Here is a 20226-nt window from a genome sequence, read left to right as displayed (position 1 = left end):
CGATGAAAAAAGATTTACACATTAAAACTGTGTTGTAACATTACGTGTCAATCAAGAGGCCCTTGCCTGCATAAGTGACGCAATAATCTGTGAACTAGACCCTGAAAACAACAGCCAAAAGTCTGGATTTGTCTAAGTCTATGCTTACACACACACACAGAGGTATATATTAACTTCACTCACACAGCTCTTCTCGGTCGAACGTTTGGGCGTTGCCACCAAAAAAGCCCTTAAGAAAGCCACGGTTCTGAGCCTCAGGAGTCTCAATAGGTGTAAAGAGTTCCCCTAACATCTCCTGCAATTACAAGAGTGAATCAAAACTCAATAAATAGAAAAAATTACACATTGGAATGAAAGAGGGACATTGTGTTAAAAATAACAACACAAAAATTCACCAGCAGATGGCAGTAGTAACACATTTCACAAGTTCTAGAACGGCTCTTTATCTTGCATGTTTAATTCAGCAAGTGGCAGATTAACATCATGGAAATTAAAAATGTACTACATTTTAAATCCAATTAAAGATTGTTAAATATTACATTTCTTAAAGGGATGTTCACCCAACAATTCTCTCATCGTTTATTGCCCCTCATGTCATTAAACCTGTATATGACTCTTTTTCTGTGGCACATAGAAGATGATATTTGAGAAATGTCTTGGTTTAGTGTCCATACAATAGAAGTTCACTTTCTTCAAGATATATTCTTTTGTGTTCTTTAGGTGAACGAAAGTCATTCAGGTTTGGAATAACATGAGGGTGAGTAAATGATGTGTTTTAAATTTTGGGTGAACTACCCCTTGCTTTTTTGGTAAACCGGTGACTTCCAGTTCATCCATTACAGTGAACATAGATGGTCAGTGCTCTATATACTGCACACTACACTAATAATTTGGGTATTGTGCACAGTGTACATTCTACATACTGCAAAACCAATATGAATATAACATGGTAGTATGCTATTTCGAACACATCCAGAGGCAGGAGGAATGACAAAGGGGAGAAGGGACAGAATGACAACCTGTGCAACAGAAATTACAGCAGAGATGCAGCAGGCCTCAGCTCAACAGAGCTCAAAGCATTCATGACAAGCATGACATTTCACTTCAATAGGCACAGAGGCATGCACGCACACACACACACACATAAAACCAAACCCACCTGTAGGTTGTCACACATCTCCTGGCTGTAAGTGATTCTCTGTATCTCTGTAGGGGAGCACAGATACAGCGCCTGTCCTCCGTTCGTGAAGCAGAAGGTCCTGGCAATGCGCATGTCTGTAAGCGGCAGGTAGCTGATGTCTAGCAGAGGTCGTAAACTTGGAAGGCTGTAAAACACACACACACACACACACACATAAAATGGAAAATATGCAAGGCTTAGCCAATGCACTCCAAAGATACCCACAAATTAGAAATGACAGTAACGGTGCTCTTGGGATTAGGTGGGTTTCTGTCATCTGGATAGTGTTGAAAATTGATACTGAAAAGCAAAGTTAAACCACACCACACCAAATTTAGGACAAAATAAATGTTGACGTGAACCTGAGAGTCATGATGTGTCCATTGGCGCAGAAGCAGGCCAGACACACGCTGTTACACACGGACACTATGTCAGCACGCAACACGAAGGATGATTCTGTGATGTTGTGCATGTAGAGACAGGCCTGGGAAGGCATGAGGAAGACCTTTGCCTGCCTCTCCGAACACACAACGGCTAAGTGACCATCTCCACTGGCCTCTTGGGAGGAGGAGGGCGAAAAGTTGACCAGCTTCCGTTTGCGGGGTCGATCTGGGTCTTCTGGGGCATGTTGGTCCCGCCACATCTCGTAGGGATTTTGGATTAGAGCGCCTCCACAGTCCAGGAAGCCGAACCGCAGAACGGAGCCCTTGAGCATTAACACGGTTCCTGTGAGGGAGAACGAAAAACAACAAATTAATTCTCGGTTAAGGCCAAGTATGAAACTAAAATGTTGAAGCATGTGAGGTCTTACCAGTAGGTGCCACAGTAACCGGGTCTTCCTGACGTTCCTGCTCATCCATAGGTATGGATATTGGGATGATGAGCACCAGGCCCAGACTCGTCCCCACCCAGAGGCAGGGCGTAGGCAGGGTGTCTGACTTACGCCCATACGACTCTGCAAACTGCACGGTGGTTACGGCCTCTTTCGTCTCTCTGTCTATACTGGAAACACTGGAGCTCCGTGAACGACTGAACGAGTTTTCTCGGCTCTCTGAGAAAGAATGAAAAAGAGGAGAGAGGGAGAGAGAAAGGAAGGAAGGGTGGTGGAGAAGAGAAATGTCAGGAAAGATGGAAGAAGAAAGACAGACAGATGATTATGAGTAGTAAAAGATAGAGAAGAATTGCGGAGAGAGAAAGAGAGAAGATAATAGAAACACAAAGAGAAAATGGGCATCAGACAGAAGGAGGATCCTTTCGCTGTTTGAAAAAAGAATATGCTTCTTATTTGAGAGAACACAGACAAAAAGACAAAAGTTAAGTCACTCCATATTTGTGTTCACATTTGCATAAAGTGATCCAGGGGTACAGTTGTAAACACAACAGTGTTGAGACAAAAGATTTTAAGATTTACACACAGGCTGACACACACACACTGATGCACATAATGAGCGCACACATCTGCAAATGAATTTCTCCTGATTAAATGTTCAGACACACAGCACATGAATTCACAATTCCAGACTCATTTATGACTTTAAACTCCTGTTTTATTGCAACATATTCAAATAGTTGGGACTTCACATAAAACAATTCTAAACTTTCCTGATTTACTCCTCACTCTATTATTTAGACAAAACAAATAATCAGCAACCTCAAGGATAAACAGTGAATTATTATTAAACTGTAGAAAAAATATCAAGACAAGATGTTTTTATTTGCACCTGTACAAGGGGTTATGAGATGTGTCAGTATGTACTGGAAATATGAATTAAAAACATATTTGATATATTTACCTTTGTAATGTGCAATGAAAAATACTGAAAGCAAACAAATACACACCTTATAGGGATTTCATTTTTTATATAGGCCTACTTTGTATGTAACATACTGTACACCTGTACTGGCCTGGTTAAGCTTAACAGTCAAATTCTGTTATGAAGAAAATATTTTTAAGAATCAGCGAAAAAAACAGGCATTGATTCTGGAACTGACGCCGCGTTCTCTCTGAATTGATTTGTATTTATCACTATTATTGTCAATGAAACAAATTACAGACATCATAGTTTACCTATAACTTACTATGTTCTAAGTACACTCAATTATCCTTCCGTTTGAATTTTTATAAATCAATTCAAAGAATAATGTTTTAAAAATATTATACCTCTATGACCTCATAACATCAACATTGATGACAACAATAATGATGATTTATAAAACATGACTTATAATTACTGTCCGCAGAATCATATAATCTTCATAGACATTTCCCCACCTTCATGCTGTTTTAGTAAATAAAACATTCTACCTTCCCATGAAGAAAGTTCCAAAATATGGGCTTGGAACAAACATGTCGGAGAGAAAACGATGACAGAATATTTCATTATTTCATATCTGTATTAATATACAGAAGCGGTTTAAATGATACTGATTAAGTCTCGTCTTGGAGTGAGATGCATGGTTAACAATTTCAAAACTGTAGTCCAGAACTAGATTTAATCTGTCTAGGAGATGTCACGGCGTGGGACGGACAGACGACGACAAGCTGACAACACTGCAGATCGACAGAGGCTGGTGTGAAACACAAAGCATTTTATAATGTTCAGATACAGTGTGAGTCCAAACCTGAAGATGAAATGCAAGACAAACTCTAAACATCATTTAATGTGACGAGAGAAGGGTTCTGACCAAGCGACTATGAGCCACAAGACGGGACGGAGAGAGACGGGACGCTACAAGATGAGAGGTCGTAGGGTCGTGACCCCGGAGGCCTCAAATGCTCCTCCTTACCTCTCTCGCTCCAGGAGTAGGTGGTGGTGTGATGCTCATCTTGAGAGTACATACTGACTCCGTGTAACTGCTGCAGCATGGCCCGTCGGGACGGATAACCTACCACCAAACGTACGTACACATGTATATACGCACAACATGCCAACGTTCACAATTACACACACGAACGGGACGATCCATAACCGTTACATACAAAATTACATGTAAATACACACACAAATGTTGGATGCAAACGAAACGTGAAGACACGACCAGACCGTAACAGTGTACAGAGAAGGACAGAAACAGAGAAAGAGGAAAAGAACAAAGATGAACCGATGTGAAAAAAAAAGAAAGAAGGTCCATGGCAGGTTGATATTTTTACCTATCTACAACAATTCAATACATCTAACAAAAAATAACCTGAAGAGCAACAGCAGAATAAAATTATTTCTCAGCTGTGAGGTTGGCGTCAAAGTTAGGATTCTATTAGTTGTGTCTATAGACTAATAACGTTCAATGGAAAACGATGTCAGCAAGAAAGAATACTGATTTCACAAAGCATTCACTTTACAAAGCAATATAAATCAATGCAAAATAAACACAAAAGCAATCCAAACACTCTCTCTCTCTCACACACACACACAGTCACACACTGCTTATAGATTTGTGTGTGAAGACACACAAATTGACCTTTTCTATTAGCGACAGCACCTGTATCTGTGGGGACAGTGAAGATAATTAGCCTGTTAGTGTGAATATTTCATGAAAGAGACGTGCGACAGAAAAAATCTGCTCGGTTTCTCTCTCTGGGACTCCTCTGCTTAGGTCATTGACTGTCAATCACTGCAGGAGAGCCATATGACAAACCTTTTATTAGAAACACCAACAACGCCCTTACCCTACAGAAGGCACAAACCGCTTCTGTGAAAACCTCATTTCGCCCATGCTGGATATCTCAATCAGTCTCTTTTCCGAGATAGAGAGGTTATTATGAACGCCGCATGCTCGCTGTGTTTTGCGTTTGTGCGTGTCCTGTCGCACAATGTTGCCGACTGTGTACGCTGCATCCCTATTGTATCTGTCCATCTGTTAAATACTGTGTGCAGCTTGAAATTTATAACCGTTGTGTCACAATTTTTTAGGGTTTAGTCAGTAAGAAGAATTTGTCTTTCCATAATTTGTGTTTCCATGCTTCCCCCGTTTATACGAGACTACATATCCCAGCGTTCATACCTCCCGCAGCTCTGTCTTCCTGCAGCGTGTCTCATTAGCGACGGACTGGCTCGCCTTGCTGCTAATTGACCTTTAATTATCCCAGCGACCCCACTGCGGCACCGCATGCCTGTTGCCGTAGCGATAGGGATGCATGCCACGTGTCGAGACCAAAGAAGCGGTAGGCAGTCCTCTAACGGACAATAACACTTCTCAACGAGGGGAGAAAAAATATGTCACGTCTATAAACTGGACCAAAGAGTGAGATGGGACATAGATTCGTTCCAACATGAAGACTCTGCTCAATTAAAAAATTCAAGCTGTGTCTGGGGGATTTAGAGATGAGTGTGCTTGAAAAACTCTCAGGATCTACAGGTGAACAAGTCAGAGAAAAAAAAACCCAGAAAAGGGTGTTTTGACTAGCTGTCGTGAGGGACCTAAATTAAATTAAATATAAATCGTTTAAAATTACGTAGATGGTCACTTGAAGGGTGCTCTATTGTCGTGAAAATCTCATGAACAGTGTGACACGATCTGTATGCTGTTGTTTGACTTTGGCAGCTTGTCCTGTTTGGTGTCCTTCACGTAAACAGGATTACGAATACAGGCCGTGACGATTAGATTAGTGAGTGACAGGAAGTCAGGACGCAGTGAGCATATGATCTAAGAGATGTGTTACTGCTGTACAGACAACAATATTATAGATACATAAGTGTAGGACTTAATGACTGGCAAGGACAGAGCATTGACAAAGAATATACAAAAGTCAGGCACATTAGCGTGTGTAAATGACACACAAAAGTCTTAAGAGTACTTCCGGTAGACCTCCTCAAAGAATCAATAACTGTTGAGTAGTTTTAATTTAAGTGAATACAATTAATATACAATAAAATATCAAATAAAATATAAAAGAAAGTGTTATATTAGCCATTAACTAGACCGATAGCCAAACACAGGCCGGAGGTTAACTTCTGGTCAGGCGCATGCGTCCGTTGACACCGTCTATAGTTGACTTGTCTGCAAAGCCTGCATTACATTTTGGGTTCCCAGAACAATCTGATCTACACTAAACATGCTATACAAACTGTTAAGATCTGAATGAAATGACACAAATGACACAAGGCCATAGCCATCTTTGAATTTTTCCCTTTTGCCACTGTTATTTTCAGCTAAGTCTCAATGGTCTTTCTGGAATGACAGAGGGGTTTAAGTTTTGAGGGTTATCATAGCACAATAAATGTTTGATTTCATGATATGACCCCTAAAAGGTCAAAGAAACACACACAAGCACGCACACAAGCATGCACACACACACACACACTACAATGTTTTCAACATGGCAGCAATATGCACAAACTCGATATACAGAAACGTGTGGCAACACAGCATTAGTTGGATAGTCGTACATTTTGTCAACTCTAGTGATCCCTGAGGCAACATTAAACATTTCTCGCTAAGTAAGAGGGCCAAACAGAAAGAACAGGCCATATATTTGACACAAACCTAAGCTAGGTTCACTAGGTTCTACGTTCATTTTTCAATTAACATCACCAACCCACCTGTCGAACGACTGTGTGCAGAGGCGGTAATTAAAAGCATTAAAACAAAAGTGTAATTAGGCTTGCAGTAGCGTCTGCTTCATCCTCCATGTTTGAAGCACATATCCAGTCTCAAACATTAAAGGGACCAAGGATCCCCAAAGCTTGTACAGCAGAGTCATTTTTGTGAGTCACATTTTAGAAGGTTTGTGCTGTGTTTTATTATGGTGTTATATCATAATTTTGACCTCAACTGGAATAAATAGGATTGAATTGAAGTTTAGAACACAAACCTAATATGAGATCACAAAAATCTGTCAAAATGCACCGTTACCCCTTTTCCACTAACAACATTCTGTTCTGTCGAATTGTGCTATTTTGTCAGATTATCCTACCGCAGCGCAGAAATGAATATAATGTAAACCACATCAACAAAATAAATAGGTATGATTTTACTATGCAAAATACCCTGTCAGATTGTACAACCAGTTTAAAATAAAAACAGAATGAGTTTACAGTATCAGATTATCCTACAGGTATAGAAGAAACATGTAGGATTCATTTACAGCGCAAAATACCCTATCAAATTGCCCTACCGGTATTAAATAAACATGCAGAATGATTTAAGAACGAAAATACCCTATCAAATTGCCCTACCGGTATTAAATAAACATGCAGAATGATTTAAGAACGAAAATACCCAATCAAATTGTCGTAGCAGTATAAAATAAACAGGTAGTATGATTTTACAGCTCAAAAAAATGACTTTGATGCCTGGTAGGACAATCTCACGGGTAGGATGACATTTTAGGACACCAGAGCCCAATGTTTTCCCATTCTGGGTGTTCTCCAAAGGTGGTTCGGGGTAAAGCCTTATGACCTTTTTCTTTTGTCAGCTTATAAATCATAAATTGTCTATTTTTTAAACTACTAAAATGACTAAGATTGACAACAAAGACTGTGATGTGTAATGGTTGTTTTTACAGTAGGCAGGTTTTGCAGGTTAAATATGATATTGGCACTTCAAGAGACAGTTCACCCAAAAATAAAAAATCTGTCATCATTTACTCGCCCCTCAAATTGTTCCAAATCAATATAAATTTCGCTGGCAGTTTATATGTGAAATGAGGACATGACTGCAGCTGGCGATGAGGCCAAATCAGCATGTCCAGTGCAAAAAGGCTTTGACTTTTTAATTTTACTTAACATTTTTTTATTTATCCGTTATATTGAAGAGACCTTTTTGAAGGAGTTTGGTTTACTTATGAGCACTTGAGCTTAAATGAGACTTGGGTGTTTGTAATAGACGTACAGTAGGTTATGGTGTCGGCCATGATTTGTTGCAATTTTGAGGTGTTCAGTCTTATTATGATTTAAGAAAATAAATGCGATTGCTCTCCTCACAAATCAGCTGTTTCTTGTTTTTCACTGACATGTCTCTTAACTGTTGAGGACTAGTGCTTCTTTGAGCCTACATTCAGTATGAGTAAAATACTCAAGTACTGTTTAAATCAGATACTCTAAGACTTTTACTGAAGTCGTTTTGGAATTGGTGACTTGTAACTTGTAATGGAGTCATTTTCGCTGCAAGGTATCTGTACTTTTACTTTTTCAGGTACTCTTTACTGGTTGAGTAAAAGAAGATCAAAATTACATTTTTGGGTGAACTGTTCCTTTAAGCTTCACAGGCACCAGTTTGGCAGAAAAGGGGTAAGTTTCCATTGTGGCATGAAATGCCTGTTGAAGTCACTCCAACAGAGTGAAAAAATAAAGCATTGAAGAGAAAGAAAATTCAGTCAAATCAGCGCAAACATAGCAATAAAACCCCCACCCTCCTCCTTGTATCCCTTGATGAGTGGGAAACATGCAGAAGGGGGGAGAAGGTAGTGGGAATAGGTGGAAAAATGGAATAAAGGGATAAAGGAGTTGGAGAACAAGCACACACCTTCGGTGAGGGAGGATACAGGCAAAGAGACCTCCATGCATGCCGCAGACTGGGCCTTGCGGAAGGGTGGTCGGCCGGGCCCTCTGCGGGCGAGGCGTGCACCTTCAGGGCCCCCCGGGACTCTGGCCCTCCCAGGTGCACAGGGCTGGGAGGTGGGGCTAGTGCAATGTCCATTCACATGATCTGTAAGAACGGGCATAGCATTAGCAAGAAATCAAACTGAGATTAGTAAGAAACAGAGGTGAAGAGGAGAGTGAGATGAAAAAATAATGCAGCCACAAAGGAGAGAGAGAGAGAATAGTACGAAGACGAAAACATAATAGCAGCCTTTCAGAAAAATGAAAGGACAAAACGAAAGGAAATGAAATGTAGAGTAGCTGCTCAAAAGGATCTGGCATTCAGAGAGGATTTCTCATCACATCTCAACTCAGACACTTGAAAAAAACAATGGAGTGCTTGATCTCACACACACAAAAAAACCTCCAGATGCATTCTGTTTCACCGGGGAGCTGAGGGAGGTCAGGTTGAGTTTACAGGAGCAGAGGGATATCAACCTTGCTGCATCTAAAACTGTAGTTTTTTTCACTACCTTACCCAACCGTGTTTATATACACCATGGGACCACCAGACTCTGACTGACTCCCGGCTATTTTATTATTCAAGTGGCGTATTCTCTCTTTCCCTCATTCCATCCTGTATATCAATTTCAATCAATCAATTTCATGCCAACGCAGCCATCCAAACTGTCTGCTGGTATATCATACCAAACAAAGCACAAAGCATAAAGTGTATTTGAAACAAAGCACTATTAAGAACACCATCTGTAGTATGTCTGCATAATTTACTAGAAATTATCATTTTTAACTCATCATCATTTCATTATTGTTATTTCTCTACTGCTACCATGTTTCTTTATTTTACAGTGAAATTGCATTTTTATGCTATTTTGTAGCAACCATTGTTACATTGTAAAATCTGATTTCAAAAAGTTCTTCCAACAAAGAAACTTGAACAGAGATCATTTTTAGTAGGAGTCGATTTATAATTTTTATAGACGGTTTCAAAGCAACAACATAAACAAACATTACTGCTCATGCACGCTTTTGTGGCACAAACTTAATTTCCGGTACACACCTGCAAAGAACAGAGTCCCTGTTGATTATTTATGATAACAAGCAAAATACATAACAAGTAAATTACATTAGCTAGCAAGTTAAAAGTATGTCTAGTCAGTATTATTTTGGGTTACCTGTTGAAGAACCGTTACTTGGCTTAACTTAACTGTTTATTTAATACAATTGATATACAATAAAATTCAACAAATTGTTTATTTAATACCATTAATCTACATTAAAATATTCATGTTTTCATATTAATATGAATATAAATGGATTAAAATATATTATTTGCCACTATCCAGACTGATAAACAAACACAAGACCGGAAGTTAACTTTGTGCCAGGTGTATGCGTCCGATGAAACTGTCAATACTGAATAAGATCAGGGGTTTAATTGACTGGACAAACAATTTTACACAAGGTTGTTGTGGGAGGGTCAGACTATGTGACCGTGAGGCAGGATGAGAAAGCCCACAAACTTGGAGCCCATATAAGGCAGTTATGCATGTTTTCCCTGTCTTGCACCAGGGGTCAGGGTCAATGTTTCTAAATGACCCCAGGGTGGACAAATGAAGGCTGCAGCCCTAGTGCATTCAAGGGAAGACAGTTCTGCAACATTACATGGAGCAATTCAACCCCAACCTACCTACAAACACACAAACGCATACACATACACTGACTGACTCTCCCTCACCCACATGCATTCACATCCCCTTTCTAATAAATGTCAATCTTCCCATGACCAGAACTTAAACCCTCAAGCTACAATTTTCATATTATAAAATGACCCAAGACCACTTTCTGCTTTCTAAGAGATTCTATTACAGTTTTCACAAAGTGCAAATCTAGAATTTCTTTAAGAATTAGAAACAGGTAAATGTTCACTGCCCAGTGCCTTTTCTATTGTAATGCCGCTCGGCTCAACCTGTTAAAGAAACATGTTATTACACATGAGGTCAAATTTGGCACAAGAAATTGTTCGTGTGTTCAGCCCTCAGCGAGAGATGTGTTAGTCACAGCCTAGAACGAAACAAAAAGCCAGACAAGAGGGAGGAAAAGGAAAAGAGAACAAGTAGAGATACTCGGCGAAAAAAGACACAGAGAGACATTTTGGAGAGTTGCCATAAAAGGCTGAAGAAATGGTCCAAGTCATGATGAGGCAAGCTCATTTGCAGAGAATGGTCTCATTACATTAGTGCATGTCTGTTCAGAGGTAGAAAATGGTCCAATCACAATGAAGCAGCCTTTCATTGAGTTAGAGAATGGTCCAATAGGGTTAGAGCATGTTCTGAGGTAAAGAATGATCCAATTATGATGGAGCAAGGCTGTTTGGAGGTAAAGGATGAATCAGTAGCGAAATAGCGAGTTTTCAGAGTGATACTCTTTGAAACTTAAGAATGAATATGTTGAACAAACCACCTTTGTAAACACTTGCAAAATGTACATTGAAATGCATTTAACAAAATAAAGTTATTAAAATCGAACACACGCAGAGATGTGAGGAGGAAACTTTGCACCAAATTATAAGAACGTGACAGAAAGTAATAAAATAAAACATAAAATTAAAGTGCAGGGGCTTCATCATTCTTAAAAGGATGGAAACAGAGAAAGTTGATGAATCGAAGACAAGAGTCAAGAAAAGGAACTGCTCGCTTTCGGCCTACCGTACCAAGATCAGTCTTAAGATCTGTGGGTAGACTTAACTTTCTGCCTGGTCCCTTTACTGAAACAAAACAAAATAGGACAAAAAAGGGGTAATTAATCCATTTAAAAAAACAAAAACAAATGATGCAAAGGTCAAGAAAATAAAAAGATCAGCACAAATCAAAATCATATTATGATGAAATAAAGACATATCTGCGACACATGCAGATGTGTACATGACGCATCATTCGACAGTCATGCCCGATCGCATACTGTCACCAGACAACAGAGATGTAACTGGATTGTTGTGTGCATGCAGTACACATCCTCTCTCACACACAGACACGCAATCCTTTTTTACTTCCGTTCCCTTCAAGGTTAGGTGGGGAGGAACATTTTACATACAAAAATGTAAATAAATTGAATTCTTAAAAAGGTAACAGTTAGGAAGCACACTACATAACACATAAAGCAACCAATCACACACACAAATAGCAAAGCACACACATACCTTAAAAATAAAGTGTAAAAAGATAAATAACAGTCAACATTTTGCAAGCATTTTGCACCGCAAAGGTTAAAGTGTATGTTGAGTTAAATGTCTAGAAAGAATACATCGTAAGGTTCCTGCATAAATGGCATTTAACAAAGAAAAAATGTTTACAAGTGGATTCAGAGTATCAATTTATAATTTCCATAGCTGTACAAGCAAAATACATTTATTCATCAATACAATTTTACAATGAAAAACAGCCTTTCTGTCATCTGATGCACTTTTTAATGTAAAGTGGGCTGTGATTTTTGTGATTTTGATGTAATTTTCAGCTTGCCGCTAACGCTCTTTCACTAAAAGACCCCATAAAATGGTTTGATGAATGCAATTACCTTTCCTCTGTTGACTTTACTATTGAGAGAGGACACTGGCCAATGGCCACAGCAGAGTAAAACCATTATGCTGTTGCTACTGTAGTTGTTGATAGATTGAGTTAGGGGAGGGTATGATCTCATTCAAAAATTCATATACAGTATAATGCTCTATTGTGGATTGACTTTAAAAACAAAAAGGGTAAAAAACAAAGCATTTCATTTCAAAAAGAGACTGTCCTGTCCTGCTCTCTCTTTTTGTGTGGATGTAAAGGTGGACAGGATCTGAGCGCAACGCAACAAGGAAATGCCTGGACGGGTCAGTGATCATAACCCTTGGATCATTAATCTGATGTGAAATCCTTCCCATTAGTATTTGCACTGATGATATCAGCTTGTACATAAACAAACATGTCTGTAAGCACCAAAACTAGATAGAAGGGGAAAAAAGTAATACAGAAATCATGAGTTACTTACAGTCAGGGCTGGATTGGCCATCGGGCATACCGGGCATTTTCCCGGTGGGCCGATGTACTTTTTGGGCCGAAACGGACACATGGGCCAGAGAGACGGACGGATTAGAAGCGTGAATCGGGCGCATATGCACGGAATGCGAATGCAATTGCGAATCGCACATGTATGCAGGAAAGGCAATGACAGCAGCACAACATACCACTCTCTCTTCTCCCCCCCTCCCCGTCGACAATAATGGTGGAGGGCCGAAGCTGGTCAAAAATGCCAGGGCCAAATTAACGTCCCAGTCCAGCCCTGCCTACAGTACATGCTGCAATGATAGTGACAATAAGTCATACTAAGTGTTGTAATGTTTCAGGTTTCTCTGTCTGAATAAACATGTGTTGAACATCACTGGTTATTGTAATCCGGTGGCACAGCTACAATGGCAAACAACAGCTGGCATCCGGTGATTTCGACGTCAGACCGCCAGTGGCCTCCCTGTATTATTGTCTTGCATGGGCAGAATTTCAGCAGTCGTTTAGCCGCCCGGATCCTCCGCGAGGCCGATTCAGACGACAGTAATTTGGGATCGTTCTTGGATTGATCTCAAAAACGGTCTTCTGCCACCCCGCATTGCAATTTGCATAAATTTCTGACTTCTTTCCTTTCAGCTCACGCCATCTTCCGCTAATTCGCTTAGGCGGATACACTTCAGGAGTTCGCTTAAGATTCAGACGCCAAACGACTATGAATGAAAGTAATTTTATCCTCGCAAACATACATTAGCATTTTTAAGTCACAATGTCTTTTTTGTTTGTATCAAATGGCTAATCATGGTAATTTTACTCTCGTTAATTGCACTTTTACCTTTGCATGTTATTCAAAAACACATTCCTTTGCTGGCAAAAGAATGTGTCTAATTAGCCATCCAATTTATTCACCTTTGTATTTTTTATTTAGGTTTTTAAATTGGTCCAACACAATGCCATTAGCATGCAGGACATTTCCAATGGCGAACAAAGCATGATTAGCATAAACACAACGCTCATGCTTGTAGCCATTCTCTCTGCCATGCTCAGAAACAAAGCTATGTACTCAGTATAATGCAAATCCATCTGTTTTGTTTTGTTTTGTTGTTGTAGACAAACATAGCACATGTCTAAGAAATAAGGTAGCATTCGGAAAGCTTCTAACTCTACCGTTATGCCTATATGCAACAAATAACTATTTTGAAATTGCAAGCATTTGCTGTACCTTCCAAGTTTTAACTTAACTTGATACATTTTTTTACAAAATTAAACACAATAGTAAAACGCTAAAGAGATTAAGCCATACACCGTATCACAGTATCAAAATTTGGACAGATTGACTGAAATATTTCAAATAATCGTGAAAACCTTTTAATTTCAAGGTGCATGCTTAAATGTTTGAAATGACTTTTGTAGCCAAAAATATAATTGTGCCAACTATACTGTATCAATTTCTTTCATTAGATAAGAGCTCTGATTAGCCATGTTTTGATTTCGTTTAGATGCTTTTAACATAATTTCCACAGTTGCAACTGTGCTATAGTTTTAATGAGTTTACTTGTATTCTAAAATGTGGAAAAAATCAATAAAGAGTAAAGTGTTTAAAAAAACTTTTGACCGGTAGTGTACATCTGGGATGACATGAAGGTATGTAAATTATGAACAAATTAATTTTAGGGTAATCTAATCCTATAACCTTATTTTCATCATCTGTCACATGTGCTTTAATGTTGTGAGCACAGACACTGTGAATTGGTACTTTAAAGAATTTCTTTTTTGTTGTTGCATCAAATCTTATTACACATTCTGGCAACAATTCAGTTACTATTATCTAAATATAGCAATAATAAGAAAGTATAAAAAAGATGAGGGGCCAAATGACCCTACTGGAACTCACTCAACACTCTGCTGGGCTAAATTGATAATATCACCCCCACATACACATGGCACGTACTATTCACTACCATGCCCCGACCACACACATGCCAATACTACCCACACAATAGCACACACACCAGAACAGAGCGTGGAACGTGGCACTATGAGCGTGATGCTACTTCTACTGCAGCATGCGACCCCCAACAAACCCCCCCCCCCCACACACACACACACAAGAGTTGGTGTGTCTATGTGTGTGTGTGTGTGTGTGTTCATAAGGGGCTGGACACATTCTTACCATTGTCCAGCAGATAAAAGACCGGACTGTAGTGGCAGGACCGAAGGTTGGACACAGGTTCTCCTGTGCCTCGTGGGTCATTATGGAGGGAAGGGGAGTATGGTGCTGGAAATCAAAGATCACACAATCACAGTCACATATAGAGGTATTCAGGCTGAATTACAAACAGCCAAACAACTTATTCAAGGTCTTACGGTTCAAACAGAATTGACGGTAAAATAAAATGAAATTATTTTCTATCGCTGCAAAAAGAAATTAATCATAAATCTACAAAATTACAGCCGCTAAGTCCAAAAGTCAAACCCATCCGTTGACAAATTGAAGAACATATCTCCTTTTTTGAGGCGCTGCCTAAAGCCAAATTCAACTGCACCTCTCTTACTTTGAGCAACTTTTCAGATTTAAAAAAAAAGTTAGTCTTCTACTTCGAAAATGTCTGCTAGAATTTATTGAGCAGCACCAGCTGGACGTATCTTCCCTTTAACTGAAAATGTTTACAGGTTTGTCTTCATCAGTTGTAGAATTCTGAAGATCCCCAACATTTAAACCTCATCACACATCATAGATTCATGAGACTCACAAATCACTGTGGATGTCGACCTGATGGTGTAAATCATGATTGCTGTGTGTATCGGGGCCAAGTTTCTGGGTAAAGACACGCAGTCAAGTTTCTGGGTAAAGACAGGTAAAGGCAGTGTAGACTGACAAGCGTATCACAAACCTCCTGGTTATTTTACTATAACCAAGTGCCCTCCCTATCAGAAAGCTTTATACTGCTTTTTATCATTTAGAAGCGAGGCTCAGTGCTGTTCAGTTTCCCTTGTCATGTTGCACCATCACTTTTTCCATTTCTGGATGTAAATTTTGCCGAAGAAGTCCTCAAACCGTCAGCTCTGCTGCCTGTAAAATATGCTGTATCAATGCTCCAAAGTACTGTATATCTACTTGATATACTTTGTTGTTAACATTCAGATAAAGACGAGACACCTGGGTTTAAAACCATGTTTAGATACAGCTATACTGCATTTGTAGTGTAAAGATGGCATAAGGTAGACATGAAATCAGATCATCGTTACTTATTTGAACATTTCAAAACAATCTTATCAAAATGAGATGTTTTGACATTTTCATGATGGTAAGACACAAAGCTTCAATGCTTCATCACAATCTCTAGATGCCAGACAGGTTAAATAAACTCTGATCTGATACCCAAAGCAACTCTCCCCGTATCTTCATCTTCTTTTTTCCTTTCATTCCAAAATAATATTTTTCTAAAAATATCACTACTGGTCACAGACGATGGCTGACATTTCAGCTTATTAACGGCCAAGCAGTGTGCCACAATCAACACTCGGTCTCTGCAACCCACCTCTACCCGGCTGACAAGCACGACAACCACACACACAATAAACAACAACAACGAGTCATCTACAGAGCTAACACTTCAAAGTGGAGTGCGGCTCTATTATTGGACCCGATGGAGGGCAGAGGAGATCGAAAAATAAACAAGGAGGCATGCTTGAGGGTTACAGATTTAAAAAATATGTGTATAAATAAATATAATGAGGAACGGATGAGATATGGAGTAGAATGTACAAGATCAATTTATAACAAGTCAGATGACAACGCAAAACTGCAGCATCATTCTCAAAGCAAATAAACTAAGAGTGTAATTCTGTGTCCCTGGGTCCGGAGCAAACACACGGAGTACAGCACCAGAAACATCTGCGCAACCTTCGGTTCATTCATTATTCATCACTTCTGGCTTATTGCCACTTTCAAAAGCCCACATCTAAAAGCTGGGATGGAAGTAATAAGAAATCAAAAAGTTCAAATAACAACAGCGGCATCAAAGATTTATTTGACACAGACAATTTCCATCATCTAAAGGTACACAACTCCTTCCTGTGACTAGCAACACAAATAATGCGGTGTGCAAATCCCAAGTAACTGGTCTTATGATCCCTGCCCGTTTTAGTTTAGTAGTACAGCTTTACTCACAAAGACATTAAAGTGAGTAAATCACACAAATAATGAGTCTTTTTCATCTTTCTTTTCTTTAAAATCTTCACAGCAAAACACCTTTTTAAAACGACTTCTGAAAACTCTTCGTATGTCACATTTTTTCTTCTGAGGTAACATTTATCTTTTTCAAGGATGTTTACATGTTTTACTGGTAAACAAACACTGATTGAGAAAATGTTTTTTTTTTTTGCAGTGTGCGCTTGCTTCAGTGGCTGACGCCCAGAATCTCAGTCCAATTTTTGGCAGAATTCCCCATCCAATCATAGAAAGCCATTTCCCGACATCAGTCATAATAGCTGCTTCCACAAAAACACATCTGAATTACCTAGCAGCCTGAAGTCAACGCAACAAATCCCACAGAAACCAACACAAAAGGGACACAATATTGACAGGCACTTCTTTACCACAGAACATTCAAGAAAAAAATCACTAATTTCAGGTCTGAACACTTAAAGGAACGGTTCACCCAAAAATGCAACATCTGTTAATGACTTGATTAAATATCTCTCACTTTCTGCAGCTAAATCTCATTCACACTTTTTCTATTCAAACTTGCCAAACATGCCAAGTGTGACAGTGACACCAAATTGCATTGGTTTTTATCACGACAAGGCAAATATGCAAATTATGAATATGCAAATTTTCATTTCTGGAGGAGCTGTCCTCTTAAAAACCTGCTCATGCTTAATACACTGGCACATTTCAGAAGTAAACCTTGTGTCAGGCATGAGCCCTCCGCTCACTTTCCCAAGTGACTTCCATCTTTCAGGCTGCCTGCTGAGCTGGGTACTGGGAAAACAAGCAGAGGCTTCAACTGCACCGAGACATTAAAGAGAGAGACAGACAGAAACAAACAGCGAATTTTGTATTCTAGAGACGCTGCACAACATGTGCCTCTGATTTTTCAAACAACTTTAAAAAAGACACAATGGAACGGTTCATCCCCTGAAGTGTCAAAGCCTTACTGAATTACTTCCGTCATATTAAGAGCTCTATTTAGATTCTCAAGGACAAGCGCCGTTGTTGTCATCATATTCATGGTATTAATGTGATGCAAATATTGAGTAAAGCTCTGTAAACATCAGTATCCTTATCAAAATTCTGCTTGGGTTACAATGGCAGAGAAGAAAGGGACAAAACAAGAGAGAAGGGATTTTGAAGATGAAGCCTTCGGGGATTGAAGACCTGTGCTGTGGAAAGCAGACTAAGAAGACACAAAGAAGCGAGGTAGAGAGGCAGAATGAGGGTTCGTGAAAAAAATCTAAGCAATTTTAACGATTTCCATCCAAAAAGAGCATTTCATTTAAAAAAACTTGAGAAGCAGGAACCAGACCAAGCCCATCCTTCTTTGGCATTACAGTTAAAGGTCCCATGTGTTTTTTTTTTTGAGGATCTTTTGAGAGACATGCAATATAATATACATAACTATGTCTTCAGAGGTGTATAAAGACCTCACATAGTGAAGCGTTATGTTTTTATAACCTTAGAATGAGCTATTTCTATATCTACATACAGCGTGGGTCCCCTTACATGGAATTTGCCATATTGTTTCTACAGTAGCCCTAAATGGACAAACTGCTCTACAGAGCGTGTATCGTTAATACATTATCTCCTTCGGCAAAGAAGCGAAAACGTGATGACATCTTAGTCCTGTGTCAGCCACCCTAGTGCTTCGAAAGGGAGGGTGGAAGGATGGAGTGAGCCGCTAGTTGCAATTCGCAACCTCTCCGCTAGATGCCGCTAAATTTCATAAACTGGACCTTTAAAGATGAAGTGTTGCCACCAAATGCAAACATGTGTTGTCAAACACATTTCTCAAACTCTACTCTTATTACCCTCACCATTATTCACGTTTAGCTGTCTGTCATTGAGGAGTGAGAAAGGCTATGTAAGACAGGTTTGGTTGCGAGTGGGTGGGTGTGGCTATTAAATATAGGTGCGGTCACGAGTGGGTGTGGTTACCTGAGGTGGGTGACTTGCTTCTCTCCAAGTCCAAAGACACCTGATTATCAGAAAGCTCTGTAAGGCCTGCCATGGAGGAACATGAAAAGTAAGAGTAAGAGATAAGCGGATGATAATAATAATCAATGGATTCCACTGCCACCAAACACTGCATGCATCAAACCACCAGAACAAACATTGAGGTCCGGAACATCATCATGATCCTGGAACATTATGCATTTTTGCAAGGAAAAATTCACTTTTCATCCACAAATATACACTTCCAGCCATGTTACTGTTATTTTACTCCTCCCTGCTGTAAACCCCAGATCAGGTGCACTCCTGAAAGCTGTTCAACTGCTCCCTTAACCTCTGGATTAAGTGTACAAGAACTCCAGAATCAAACATGTGCACCAACACCACAGTTCCATGCATGTGCATGCGTGTATGCAGGAGACACTGGAGAAAACAGTCATTTTGGAGTAACTCAAGGCACGACGGTCAAAGTATCATAAGGCCTGCACTGTGGCAATATCAGTGTGTGTAGAACCAAAGTTCTTAGGTGAGGGGTTAGAAGGTTAGTAAGTTAGTTAATATTGTCAAGACAATAACTGTGTGACAAAAAAAGAAAATCACATAAATGCAGTGAAAGCCTTATGCGCACAAAAACATGACAAATCTATCAGCTTCAACCATGTTCAGGGCAATGCATGTTAATGCATAATGTACACTTTTTTAGGTATTGGCTAAAAATCAATTGCAGTAGCTTTTTTTTAAAGCTGCTGTTTTTTATATGACTTGACTTTCATTGGTATGAAAAACATTACATTTTTCTTCAAATGGAAACCAGCTTGTCATTTTACATCAATTTCTTTCTTTAGAAGGTGAGAACATGTGATCATGACTGATTAGTTCATTACACAAACCTTCAGCACAAACCAATAAAAACTCTCAGCAAAGAGACAATCAAATATTACAACTGGATGTTTTCATGTTCGTATGCATTCAAATTCGTTGTATGCTATGCAGTATTTTGTAACAAATTACTTAAAGTATTAACAACTTATTTTGTACTGACTCTAATGTGATAGGCCTATGTAAATTCTCAAATCTTCCAAAAACAAATGCATGTTTGATGAATGACATCCCATTGTATCATTGTTGCCGCCACCGGCCCTTCAACGTTGTCGTGACTTACTCTGGTAGGAAGTACGGATCCGTTTCTTTGAATCTGAATAAAAGTTAGACAGGCCGCGCATGCAAAAGTCTGCAACAGCGCCCCCATGCCCCATCACCGCCACCCACGAGAGGAGAGAGGGAGTGAGGGAG

General features: G+C 39.4%; 1 protein-coding gene across 1 annotated transcript in view; it reads right to left on the bottom strand.

Annotated features, from left to right (window-relative positions):
• Window positions 1–20226, bottom strand: part of stxbp5l (syntaxin binding protein 5L) — a 154479-nt gene that overhangs the window by 2983 nt on the left and 131270 nt on the right. Inside the window, exons 19-28 of the mRNA XM_057335913.1 lie at window positions 20096–20164; window positions 18919–18984; window positions 14932–15036; window positions 11432–11485; window positions 8645–8827; window positions 3968–4066; window positions 1992–2231; window positions 1543–1906; window positions 1160–1325; window positions 184–295 (exon numbers count right to left, since the gene is read on the bottom strand). Coding sequence (XP_057191896.1) covers window positions 184–295; window positions 1160–1325; window positions 1543–1906; window positions 1992–2231; window positions 3968–4066; window positions 8645–8827; window positions 11432–11485; window positions 14932–15036; window positions 18919–18984; window positions 20096–20164 — 1458 coding nt within the window. The remainder of the gene's footprint in view (window positions 1–183; window positions 296–1159; window positions 1326–1542; window positions 1907–1991; window positions 2232–3967; window positions 4067–8644; window positions 8828–11431; window positions 11486–14931; window positions 15037–18918; window positions 18985–20095; window positions 20165–20226) is intronic.

This window comes from Triplophysa rosa, linkage group LG6, assembly GCF_024868665.1.
Source record: "Triplophysa rosa linkage group LG6, Trosa_1v2, whole genome shotgun sequence".
Taxonomy (NCBI): domain Eukaryota; kingdom Metazoa; phylum Chordata; class Actinopteri; order Cypriniformes; family Nemacheilidae; genus Triplophysa; species Triplophysa rosa.
The sequence above is the reverse complement of the archived record's forward strand: the minus strand, read 5'-3'. Positions and strand labels throughout refer to the sequence as shown.